General features: G+C 47.8%; 1 protein-coding gene across 1 annotated transcript in view; it reads right to left on the bottom strand.

The window, feature by feature from the left end:
- Window positions 1–12,330, bottom strand: part of GAB2 (GRB2 associated binding protein 2) — a 94,914-nt gene extending 82,584 nt beyond the window's left edge. The window contains exon 1 of the mRNA XM_071556881.1: window positions 12,157–12,330. Within this exon, the coding sequence (XP_071412982.1) occupies window positions 12,157–12,228 (72 nt within the window). The 5' untranslated portion in view covers window positions 12,229–12,330. The remainder of the gene's footprint in view (window positions 1–12,156) is intronic.
- Between the last annotated feature and the right edge of the window lie 368 nt (window positions 12,331–12,698).

Raw genomic sequence — 12,698 nt, 5'->3', positions numbered from 1 at the left:
CCTCTCCTGAGTGCAAATCTTGCCTCTGCAAGAGTGGGTTCAGGTTACGGGATGGGACACTCCTGTCTTTGGTGATGTGCCAAACACTTTGAGCCACATCCTAGAAGAAGGACCCTGGGGTGCTCACGTAAGAAGTCCCACAAGCCAAGCCAAAATGCTGCCCCCCAGTCTGTGCACAGCAGCCCTGTGGACTTTCATCAGGGCACTTACTCATTCACTTTCTTTGGAAGGTGGCCGTCCTCTTGTGCTTCGGAGCCTCCTGTGTAAAGCTTTCCCAGGCTCCTAATCACTCTCGTCACCCTTCTCCAAAGACGCTGGTGTCAGAGGTCCACCCACACACACATTGCTGCAGGATAAAGTCCTGATTGCTGGCTGGAAAACTCCCTGCTCCATGGCTTGCCTCACTCCATGCAAACAGAGGGCTCAGACAGGGACCTGCACAGTCAGGGCTCAGCTCAAACCTCAATCCCCAGTTTCAACCCTTGAGCAGAGAGGCTACAATCATTTCGCAGCATCTTCTTCTGCTCAGCACAACCAGAAGGACTCCATACACTCCCTGTCATTCCCTATACCCTGTATCTTCTGCATTTCTTCTTTTTTCCCCCTTTCATTTGTATTATTTATTCCCCTCCCTCAAAGGCTTTAAGAAGCCATGATCACACAGTGCTCACTGTGTGCATGGCTGCCACTATGGATAACAGGTCATGCTGAAGGTATCAACAGGGCTCAGCTGTCAACTCTGCTCCCCTCTCTCCTGCACCCCGGCCCTGTGCCCTGGCCCCCGAAACAATGAGCCCTTCTATTCCCCACAGCCTTGCTGGGAACTCCTGGCTGATGTTCCGTGTGGTGGACACTGGGCGAGGCAGGCAGGGAAGACGAGAGTCAGGGAGAACACAAACCTCAAGTCATTGATTCTTCTTGGGTCAAAGCAAATGAGGTTTTCCCAGGAGCCTCCTATCTGGAGAGAGCTATTTAGGAACAACACAGTGACCCAGAATCAAAGGAGCTGTGTGTAGTGTCGATGGCATGGAGGCAGAGCAGCTGTTTTATGCTTGTCAGTAAGCCAGAAGGGGCGTTTATGGAGAGGCATTTATGTAAGGGGCATAGAGAAGAAAAGACACTGTGAAGACCTCGTTGCAACGTTCCAGTACTTAAAGGGAGCTTATAAAAAAGAGGAGGAACAACTTATTACACAGGCAGATAGTGGTAATACAAGGGGGAATGGTTTTCAATTAAAAGAGGAGATATTTAGATTATATGTTGAAAAGAAATTCTTTACTGTGAGGGTGGTGAGGCACAAGCACAGGTTGCCCAGAGAAACTGTGGATGTCCCATTCCTGGAAGTGTTCAAGACAGGTTGGATGGGGCTTTGAGCAACCTGTTCTAGTGGAAGGTGTCCCCACCCATGGCAGGGAGGTTGGAACTACATGATCTTTAAGAGCCCTTCAAACCCAAACCATTCTGTGATTCTATGATTCCATGATTCTATGACTTACTGCGTTTGCCCCTTCCTGTGTTGGATGGCTCTCAAACACAGCATCTATGTGAAAGCAGCATGAAAGGAATGAGATCTGAAGTTGCTGAGATGGTCTCTATGGGAGTAGTAAGGGGGACTTTTAACTGGAGGAGCAACTACGGCAGAATGAAACCCTGGGCTGAATTACACAGCCAACCTCCCCTTTTCTATGGGCACTGTTTCAAGTCAAGAGCATCCAGAGAGCAGTAAAACCATATATTCCCCGCTACAAATAAACAAAAAAAATTCAAAAGATCCTTAAGTAAGCATGAGAATGAATATGTGAAGAACAGTTTGGTAGCAACGACTAATAACCCCATTTAGCATAGTTACTGACATTACTATGAGACAAAAAAGTGCAGTGCAGATACATGTAAGCATCACCCAGTTCAACAGCAGCACACAGTACCAGACCAACAGTGTACACAAAACATGGCTCTTTGAAGCTGAAAATGTACACCTCAGTGTCACCAAAAGAGAGGAGAGAAAGGAATATTTACTAGTCAGTTTTGGGAACAAGACACAATCTCTGTTTGGATACTACGTTAAGCAGTCAGGAAGTTGGTTTAGCAAGTCAGCTTGCAACTTTTGGCAGTCACACCAAAGTCCATGGGGATGTTCTGAAGGTCAGCAAAGAACCTGAATGGGCAAGGCAGGAGCTGGGATCATCAGCAAAACTTAATCACTGAAAATCTATGAAATGCAGAAGACCACAAATCTTTGACTCAGAATGTTATTTCCATCTTACCATATGGATGCAGAAGCTGGAACTCCACCAAAGAGATGTCTAAATGTCTTCCAAAGCAAACACCTTTGGAAAATACCAGGTTTAAGTGGAATTAGATACATAACAAATACCGAGATGCTATTAGGATAGCATCTTCGATCCAGAAGACATGATGGAAACAGTTTGGATGTGCCTAAAAGGCATTAGGAAGCAAAAGAAATAATAAACAATAATTAAAAAACAATAACAACCAGAAGATATTGCTGTCAATTGATTTTCATTTCTGTCAATAGGTTAATAGTTCTGTCAATAGAGAGACCAAACATACAGGATTTAAAAATTCAGAGGCCATGTGAAAAGAATATGGGGTAGGCAGTGACAGAAAAGCATTTGAAGCAATGGAAAATAAGCAATCTGAACACGTAATTCAGAAATGTCTAAGAGCTGTTCTCAACTGGTCCTGTCTCAAATCCAGATCTAAAGTATAAATAAAAATGTCCCATTTCTGGCCCAAGAGTGAGCTTCCTATCCTGAACACACATCATTTTGGGGCAAGAATATTCACATTTGGATGGAGAAGTTCATTTCTAGGTATTAATGTAATGCAGACAACCAGACTGATGCAAGAATTCCCAGATTGTAACCTTCTCCAGGAAAAACTGCGCAAGAGCTCAGAAGAAAATAGGAACCAAATACGAAAAGACAAATCCAGAGATGAAATCACCCCCCCAGGTTGCTGGATGTAGTCCAGATTCACTGGAGAAACAGGCACCATTGGCTATCTTACACAGCAAGAAACATATGCTCCCAGCACTCAGATTTTCCTCCCATTCTTTAAAGGTACAGTTTGTCAGCTAAAGACAACTATGAGCAAGTTTTTTGACCAAAGCTGATTTTTACATATACACAATGATTTTTTTTAATTTTCTTTTTAAACACAGCATGTATTTAAGCTGCTGTATGGCTAGGTATGATCAATGACATACGTATGATGGCACTGTGCAGGTTTGCATGCTGATCTTGAGGAATTCCTGTTTGTACATTACAAGGCAACGTTATGGCAGGCACACCTGAGGTGAAAGTGTGTTTGCCTGGCAGCAGGCACATGGTCTGGATCTCTTCTCAGGGTCTCAGGTCTGTTCTCTGTGATTCCATATGCTGAGTATTTGCTTTTTCTGTCACTAATCACAAAGTAAGAAAAGTGATCTTAGAATTATAGAATACCTTGCATTGGAAGGGACCCACAGGGATCAAAGCCTAACTTGTGACTCTGCTCAGGACAGCCCCAAGAGTCACAGCATGTGTCTGAGAGCACTGACCAAACACTTCTTGAGCTTTGTCAGGCTTGGTGCTGTGATCACTTCCCTGGGAGTCTGTTCCAGTGCCCAACCTCCCTCTGGGGAAAGAACCTTTTCCTATTATCTAACTTAAACCTTTCCCAACACAGCTTCAGGCCATTTCCTCTGATCCCGTCATTGGTCAACACAGAGAAGAGATCAGTGCCTCCCCCTCTTCTTCCATAGGAGTAGCAGATTTCTGTAAGGTCTCCCCTCAGTCTCCTCTTCTCCAGGCTGAACAAACAAAGTGACCTCATCGGCTTCTCACACGGCGTCCCCTCAGGCCTCCCCTCAGGCCCCTTCAGGCCTCCCCTCAGGCCCCTTCACCATCTTCGCTGCCCTCCTTTGGACTCTGTTTAATGGCTTAGTCTTTTTGTTATCTTGTGGTGCCCACACTTGCACACAATATTAAAGGTGAGGCCACCCCAGTGCAGAGCAGAGCAGCACAATCCCCTCCTTCAACTGGCTGGCGATGCTGTGCCTGATGTCCCCCAGGACACGGTTGGCCCTCCTGGCTGCCAGGGCACTGCTAACTCATGTATAACTTGCCTTCAACCAGGACCCTCAGGCTCCTTTCCATGGCATTGCTTTCCAGCATGCCATTGCCCAGTCTGTATGAACATCCAGGGTTGTGCCATCCCAGGTGCAGAATTTGGCACTTTCCCTTGTTAAACTTCCTATGTCTGGTGATTGCCCAGCCCTCTGATTTGTCCAGGTCTCTCTGCAGCGCCTCTCTGCCTTGAAAGAATTCCTCCCAATTTAGTATCATCAACAAACTTAGCTTCCCTTTGAGTCCTGCATCTAAGTCATTTATGAAGATGTTTATGAACAGTGGCCCTAAGATTGAGTTCTGCAGAACCCCACTAGTGACCAGCCACCAGCCATGCTCACATTGGGGCTCCATCTATTCAGTCTCCACCTTCATGGCCAATTTGCTGCTGATAATGCTAAGCACATGATAACCACAATGCTTGTTTGACTTGGCAGCAAGGTGTTCAGGTGCTGATTCAAATTCTCCAGATTCTGACTAAAAAGCCTAAGGAGGAGTAAACTCACCTGTCCCTCCGTGAGAGGGACCAGCAATTCCAGACCAGCAACTCTGAAAGCTTTTGTGTAAAAGCATCCAGTCATAGTGGGATATTAACACAGTTGTGTGCAAGAGTGCAAACAAGTCACTTCTAACCCAGATGTCTCCTCAGCAGGGGTGAGAGACTGGAAAAGGCAAACAAAAACCTAACTCAACCTTCCTTTGCTCAGCTCCTTTCAAGCTGGCATCACTATATGCCACAGAAGGACCAGAGATAAGGCACAGAGACCACCTGATATACAAACAAGAATGAAGATTTTTCCTTTCTGAAACTACTTTTATTATTTAAACAGAAATACAGAAGCCATTGCTGAACTGTGGAGATACCAACTGAAACTTTGAAGGGTGGGTCTGCCCTTAGCTTATTCATCTGCATGAGGAATGCTACTGTAGGTGCTGTTCAGGATGTTCCAGGAGACATTCTGGATGCTCAGCAACTATGAGAGCCTCTCTAGAGCCAGGTGCCCCAGCTGGTGGCATGGGTCAGGCTCTCTACAGCTCCAGTGGCAGGGCCAGGCTTCCTGCTCACAGCTCTGGATGAAGAAATCGCAACAGTCTGTATTAACACAACACTTCTCAATGGAACGATATGCCTAGTTGTGCCGCAACTAAAATTCCATAAAATTACCCAGCCTGATGATCGTGTGGGATAATAAGCATTTGTATATTGCTGATCCTGGGCTTAACCTATTTTTGCCCAAGTCCTTCGCAAGATGGGTCTATTTCAAGAAGAAAGGCTGAGGGGTTGAAAGCCTGCACAGAAAGGTAGCAAAACATGTTCCAGCTCTATAGCTGCTTTCTGTGCACCCTGAAGTAAATCAAATCTATCTTCCTTATTTCTCCCACCTCGTAAGACAGGGATAGATACATTTTGTCACCACTGCTAGGTGACGTAAGATCCACCTAAGTATTATGATAGGGAAGTGGGATTTTAAAGACTTAAAGCAGTACTGAAAAGAAGGGCCATATCAAAAGTAGCAATTTGCAAATCTTTCAGATCAATTCATCTCAGAGACCCCCCAGGTGGCCATGGCACCCTCATCACCTAAATCCCTGTTAAAAGTATTATGTTCTTATCTGGACCAGTTACAATTCCTTACTTCACACATCCCCAGTAGCCTGCAAGCAGCTCAGAAACCCCTGGATCAGGTAGAAACCATAAACCCAAGTTGAGTTCCCAGCTGTGGGAATGACCCTGAACACAAGTGCTGCATGCCTCAGTTTCCTGATCTGACCAGACCCTTCAGGGCAGATGTGGTCTCCCCAAACACCCAGAATATTGAGCCCCAGTCCCAGTCACCTCAGCTGCTACTGTAATCCAAATAAATAATATTTCTTCTGCCTTTGAGTCACTACTATAATTTATGTGCTTCGGTCTGGTAAACACTATTACATCATGTCTTGCATCCGATACTTGCTAAAACAAAAAGAGAAAAAAAGTGGTTTCAATATCACTTCTGCTTTCAAAGAGAAATGAAGCCAGCTTCCTTGCACACTTTTCCTAAGCGTTGTTTGTCTTAAGTTCAACCTGTGCTTTGCCACCATCAATCTTTTACATTCACTGTGGAGTTCCAGGACCATTGGCCAGCTCTGAAGTCGTGACAGACAGCTGACTCAAGTTCTCTTAGCAAAGCCAAAGCACCTGGAAAATACACTGGTTTCACTCCTGACACAACACACATACTCCTTACCCCTATGGGCATGCCCAGCTCAATCAATGCAATGCTTCAGGAAGACATGCAGGTTAGCCCTGACCAAACCAGTTTGAGGTACGGCAGTTGAAGAGCTGTCCTAGTGCAGCACTTCTCCCAGGCTGCTTGTGTTGGAAGCAAACAAAACAAAGACTATTCGCCTTCATGGGGAGCTGGGCTAAAGCAGCTCTATAATTTCTGAGATGCTGTGCTTTGTCACAGAGCTGTAAGAGGTGCTGGGTTGGAGGCACATCAGGAGGTCTCTAATCCAGCCTTGCATTTGAGGTATGACTACATCAGGCCAGCTGGAATTTTTTCAACTCAAGTCTTGAAAACCTCCAAAGACTGCAACCTCTTGTGGGAACCTTGTTCCTCTATATGAAGACCCTCTCATGGGAAGGGCTTTCGTAAGACCCAACCTGAACCTCCAAAGCTGTTGCCCTTTATTTTGTCACCTGCTACAACCAAGAAGAGTTTGACTTGATCATCCCCATAACCATCCTTAAAGTATCTGCATATTATTAGATCACAAGTATGATGATGACAATACATGACCATCTGACTGTTTCCAGAAAATGTTAAGTGGGCAAAGGAATGCAGACCCACATGCAAACAAAATGACCCCAAGAGAAGGTTGTAGGGAAGAGATCGTGTGTTTTGACTCATCAGCAACGATGCAGCAGAGAAACAAGTTACAGAGTGGGACCTTTGTACAGCATTGCACAAGAGAGCTGGTGTGGCAGGAGTGCTGGCAGGCATTGCCCTTGCAAGCAAACTGCACCCCCTGACCTGTAAAAACTTCTCTGGTGGAACAAGTGTTCATCCCTTCTCTGAATCATGGGGCTGATGACAACAGCTAGAATATCTGATGGTCCTTCTGAATCAAGCCAGGAGATTACATGGGAGGAGCAGGGTGCAGCAAGGCAGCTTGACAGCTGGAGTGAAGTCATGGAGTTCAGTACTGTCAAAACTTTCTAAAAAGAACTTGTTAAAGGACTTCCCTGAGGTCCCATCAGTATATTCAAGTGACATAATTTGTGCCCTTAAGCCTCTCTGCTATCCCTCCCTGTGTCCAGGCTCAAAATCTATATTCACCTAAACCAGCACTGGAAGGAACATTTGGAGAATTTGTTAAATTTATTCCACTGCCTCAAAGAGGATCAGCTCTCTAAAGTGGAGTTTGGCCAACCTGAAGTTTGAAACTGCCATGATGGAGACTCCAAACCCATCCCAAACCATTTGTTCCACTGCTCCGCTCTGGCAATCAGAGGTTAGGAAGTTTTTCCCAACACTTGTTTCCCTTGCTGCAGTTCAAGTTCAGCACTTCTTGGCCTCCTACCACCGGCCATGTAGAACAGTTTACTCCATTCCCCTTCACAGCTACCTTTGACATACTCAGTGAATGCTATTTCTCCTCTCAGCCCTCCCATCCCTCAACAACCTACTTTCCTTCGGTCTTTCTATGTTTTCTAGATTTCTGTTCACTTTTTAGTGCTTTTATCAGGAGCCTCTGCAATTTTTAGTACAGGTGAGCATCCCGAACCAGGCGGCATAGCTGAACATGAGAGCAACCCATTAAAACTCCTTACAGAGAAGAGGGGAAAAAAAGGAGACAATTTTGCACAATACCTATCTTTTATATTTTGCTGCAGAATAAAGAGATGTTCGTTCTTCTCCCCTCTATAAAATTTCATCCCAGCTAGTGCTATGCCACTGTGGTCCTCCTTCAGTACACATCCCACACTCTCCTTTAAGGAGAACATCTTTGTTATGCATTTCAGGTGGGATATGAAGAACCAAAGGAAGCTCTTCATCAGGGAGTTACCCCTTGGAATAAGTCTGTGATCAGCAAATCATCCCATTATACCCTCTTAACCTCTTCTTGCTCACCCCATTGGAGAGGAGTGGCTCTTTCAATGACCTTGATTAAACTGCTTCTGCTTGATGTAAAAACAACCACTGAAGCACAAAGCCAAACTCCCTCTGGTTAACCCAGTCAAGGGAAAAAAACAAAACCCAAAAGCATTAAAGCATTGTAAAACCAGTACATGATGAGAAGCTTTTGTTTTAGTCAGAACTGCAGACGTACATCTCAGTCAGACAGAAAATACTCTGACTTCACGGTACATAAATGAGCAGGCAGAGCGCGCTGATCTAACGATAGGGAGCTGAGCTGCTCTACGACAGCAGTTATTTTTCACATTGCTTCTCTGCCAGACAGTCCAGCCCCAAGCCCTATTGTGCTGGGCAGCGGACAGACACAAAACACCACTCTAAACCCACGTCTAACACAGGAGACAACAGACAGGCACGTCCAGCGGGAGAGGACCAGGCGACAGTGAGTCAGTACAGGACTGGCACAACATGCGCTGGTCTCAGCTCATCTGTCACATAACTAAAGCCAAGGGTTTTGTTTAGGGAATGAGGGTTTTTTACTTTTTCATAGGTGTTTTAAGGAGGAGTCAGAAGGAGAATTAAAAGACACTTCTGCGCTGCTTACAAGGAGATACTGCTATGCATGAAAGTCAGAAGGCCAAAAGGTAAGGTCCGTGGCAACAGGACATGGGACAATGGTTTTAAAAGTGAAAGAGGGTAGATTCATACCAGATCTAAGGAAGAAATTTTTTTATGACAGTGCTGGAACACTGGCACAGGTTGTCCAGAGATGGTGGAGGCCCCATCCCTGGAAACATCTTAAGGCCAGGCTAGATGGGGCTCTGAGCAACCAGGTCTAGTTGAAGATGTCCCTGCTCATTGCAGGGGAGTTGGGCTAGATGAGCTTTAAATGTCCCTTCCAACCTACACCACTCCACAAAGGTACAAAAGTGTTTGTCTGAAAAAAAGGAATCAAACAAGCGGACGACGGAGCTGGGTGTCCCAAGCAGATCAGAGGTGGAACTCCATTACTTCTGACCTTCAGTTGTTTGCTTATCTTTTATTATCAGTACTACAGTAGCATTTACAGCCAAACTGCCTAGAGTTCACAGGAACCCCTGTCTGCAGTTATGAGGCAGAAAAAAGGACCACTTTGTCTCAACCTTTAAGCAGTCATTGCCTGATCATTTGAATGTCCCTCAACAGAAGAGAAACTCACAACACCGATATTTCTCAGAGCATTGTACAAAGAGGTCCTACACAAAACATCCCACAATCTCACATAAACACAATCCTCTGAAATGAAACAGAGAGGTATTACTGTAAATGCAGATTAGCACTGTATGGATCAGGCGTGGAGAAGAAGAGTCCCCTTCCCCAATCACTTTGGGTGGAAGTTAGAGAGAAAATTTAGCACGTTCCTCTTGCCAAAGATCTCCTTAAAAAATAAAAGCAAAACAAAACCAGGCTTATAAAAGCACAGCACTTCAAGGACAGCGTTAGCAACACACCCATGTGCAGACACGTATATTTGAAATGCATTTGACAAAGAAAAAATAAATCTATCATCTACCCTGTGTCAATACAGCCAGAGCAGGAACTTCAAACCCGATTAGCAGCATCCTGCAGCCTGAGATTTCTCCTTTGAGGTCTCAAAGCAGAATATAAACTGACGGTATAAGGAAAGTGGCAAAGCCAGGGATTCAGCGCCTTCCCTTTGAGGCCACACAAAAGCCAGTGTAACACCACAGTTGCTGAAAATTTGCCTTTTGTGCATGAAAACCAAAATCCAGGCACGTAGGTTTTGTTGTAGATGAAGGCAGGCATTACAGGAGTAAAGTCATCAACATCAGGCTCTATAACAGCAAGCTGCTCTGAAGCACTATCGAAGAGAACTCCATCAACACACCAGACCCTGAATGCACACTGCAGCTATATATCAATAATAATGCATTAAAAAGTAAAGGGATGGGGCACCACCAAGTGAGACACAGTCCAAGATAAGGCCAACATTTTCAAATCCAGCCACTGATGCAGGAAGCTGGTGCAACTAGTGTGACTGGAAGGGAAGTCCCACTGACCACAGCGCTGGGACCGCTCTGGCACAGAGATCCCCTTGAGTGACATCTGCCAAGCATTGCTTCCTGCCCCACAGAGGCTGTGTGGGATGGCTGGGCACATCTCAGCACGGCTGCATTTCCTCTTGGGGGAATGAGGATGTTCTGAAAACATAGGTGGCTTGCAAAGCACTTTGGGATGTATCTGGATGAAAAGCACTCTTATGTACATCAATAATTAGCACTAACCACTGGCTCACACCCTCCATGTAGAGCATTTAGCAAATTTATTCAGCTCTTGCTGGAATGCCAGAGCACAAGCTGGATATTCAGACAGCAATGTGAGCACCCTTTCATGGGGCAGATGCTGGGGAGCTAATGATGTTTGATGAGTTAAGGCCACTGGTGACTCAGGATCAGCAATTAGTTGATTTCTGCGGGAGGAAGGTGCTTTGCTCCATTAAGCTAAAAGCATCCTCCACAGTTCAGCGTGCACAAAGTCATTCTGACCATCTCCCACAAAGCTGGCCTATATACATTAGGGGGTTGATATTTCCTGTGTAAACACCCAGTTTTACCTTTGTCTCAATACATTTTGGGGGACAAGGAGTAAAAGAACTGGAATCACTTGTAATTTCATCCTGCAGCACTGTGCCAACCTGATACTCTCTCCAAGGGGATGAGGCACACAAGGAAAGGATTGCCAAGAGTGACCGGACACCCAGTCTAATGCAAAGGGATGTGGCACCACTGATATCTATGGGGCTGAACCCATTTTGGACAAGGCTAATAGCACCAGATCACAAATCAGACACCCCTCTGGTCCAGCTCTAGCCTGCAATACAGGACTACAGACATCCATCTCCTTCTCAAGGGTAGGCAGTGATGCTTCCATCAATCAATAACAAACACTAAGGAGGCACCAGCTGCACTTGTTCTGCCTGCCATTCCCGAAATACATGCAGGCAAGAGCTACAGGACCAAAGGAGGATCTGGCTGCTGTCCCCCCAGGAAGGGAGAGCATCCAGCTCTCTCCCACGGGCCGTGTTCTAGTCAGCTGAAGCCTGGCAGAGGCAGGTCACCGGCGTCAGGGAGTGGGGCTCCAGCTTTATCCCGGGGAGGGATGTGCCGAGTCACAGGATGGCAGTGTGTTTCTGAGCTCTCATGTTTGTGGCGCCTGGCAGGACCGTCAGGCGGAGGGCGCAAAGAACAGTTATTTCTTTCAATGAGTGGGGAATGTGACAAAGCTGGCATTTGGACCCTCTTTTTACAACTTCTTTGAAGTGTTTGATCTCAGCCGCTAACGACACAAAGGCTATCCAAGCGCTACTGGTGCTATCTTCAAAGGCTTCGGACGTTCAATGATTAATAGGAACCGTGCGCGGGATGGGGGAGAGCGACTATCATGGGGATGTTGGGGGCGATCCAAGGTGCGTTAGTACCTTTACTCCTTGGGACCAAGGTATGCCCAAACCTCCCCTAAAACAGACGACTTCAAAGGCGGGGGTGTGACCGTCGCAGGACCCGGGTGAGCCCGGCCACCGCGGGGCGCAGCCAGGACAGCCCCAGCACAGGGTGCCCGCTGCAGCCCTGGCCGTCATCCCCACCCCAGCACACTGGGGCAGCGAACAAGCCGGCGGGCTCGAAGATGCTCCCACCCTCCCTTCCCTGAGCGGCGGGGAGCCACGACCAGCCGCGCCCCGCCCGGGCAAGAGGCACCCCCGCCCTGCCCTGCCCCGCTGAGCCTCCGCGGCGCCGGCAGGTGCACCCGGGCTGGCGGCAGGGAGCGCGGATAGACGCGGCGGGGATGGATCCCGGCTTTCCCGGGGCCGGGGAAGGGATGAGATGGGGTGGGCTGCGACTTACGTATCTCCGTAACTTCTTCTCCGGTGGTGACTTTCGGAGCCAGCCCGAGCACACCACCTCCCCGCCGCTCATCGCGGAGCCGGGCGCCGCCGGGCGCTGCCTCCCGGCGCTCAGCGCCGGCCGCGCCGGCCCATGGAGGGCGGGCGGACGGGGGTGGGTGGGTGAGCGGATGGATGGGTGGGTGGGTGGGTGGATGCGGGGAGGGAGGGAGGGAGGGAGGGAGGGATGGGGGGGGGGGGGGCGGCGAGCGCCTCCCCCCGCCGCCGCGGCCGCTCGGCTGCGAGCGGGGAAGCAGGAAACTGGCTCCTTCCCGGCTCACCACGCCTCCGCCCGCCCGGCGCCCCGCCAGCCCTGTTAAAGACACAAACCCCGCGGGGACGGGGGCTGCTCGGCCCCACACCTCCCCCGAGGGGCTACCCCTCGTCCCTGTCCCCCGCCCCGCACTGATCCAGTGCCTGTAGAGAAACTTCATCCATACTGCAGCAGGTGATGTCCAGCAGCCAGCGTTGCCTTAATAAAAAAGTATACTCCCCCCTGCCAAA

Source organism: Pithys albifrons, chromosome 1, assembly GCF_047495875.1.
Source record: "Pithys albifrons albifrons isolate INPA30051 chromosome 1, PitAlb_v1, whole genome shotgun sequence".
NCBI lineage: Eukaryota > Metazoa > Chordata > Aves > Passeriformes > Thamnophilidae > Pithys > Pithys albifrons.
This window is presented reverse-complemented; position numbering and strand designations above follow the sequence as displayed.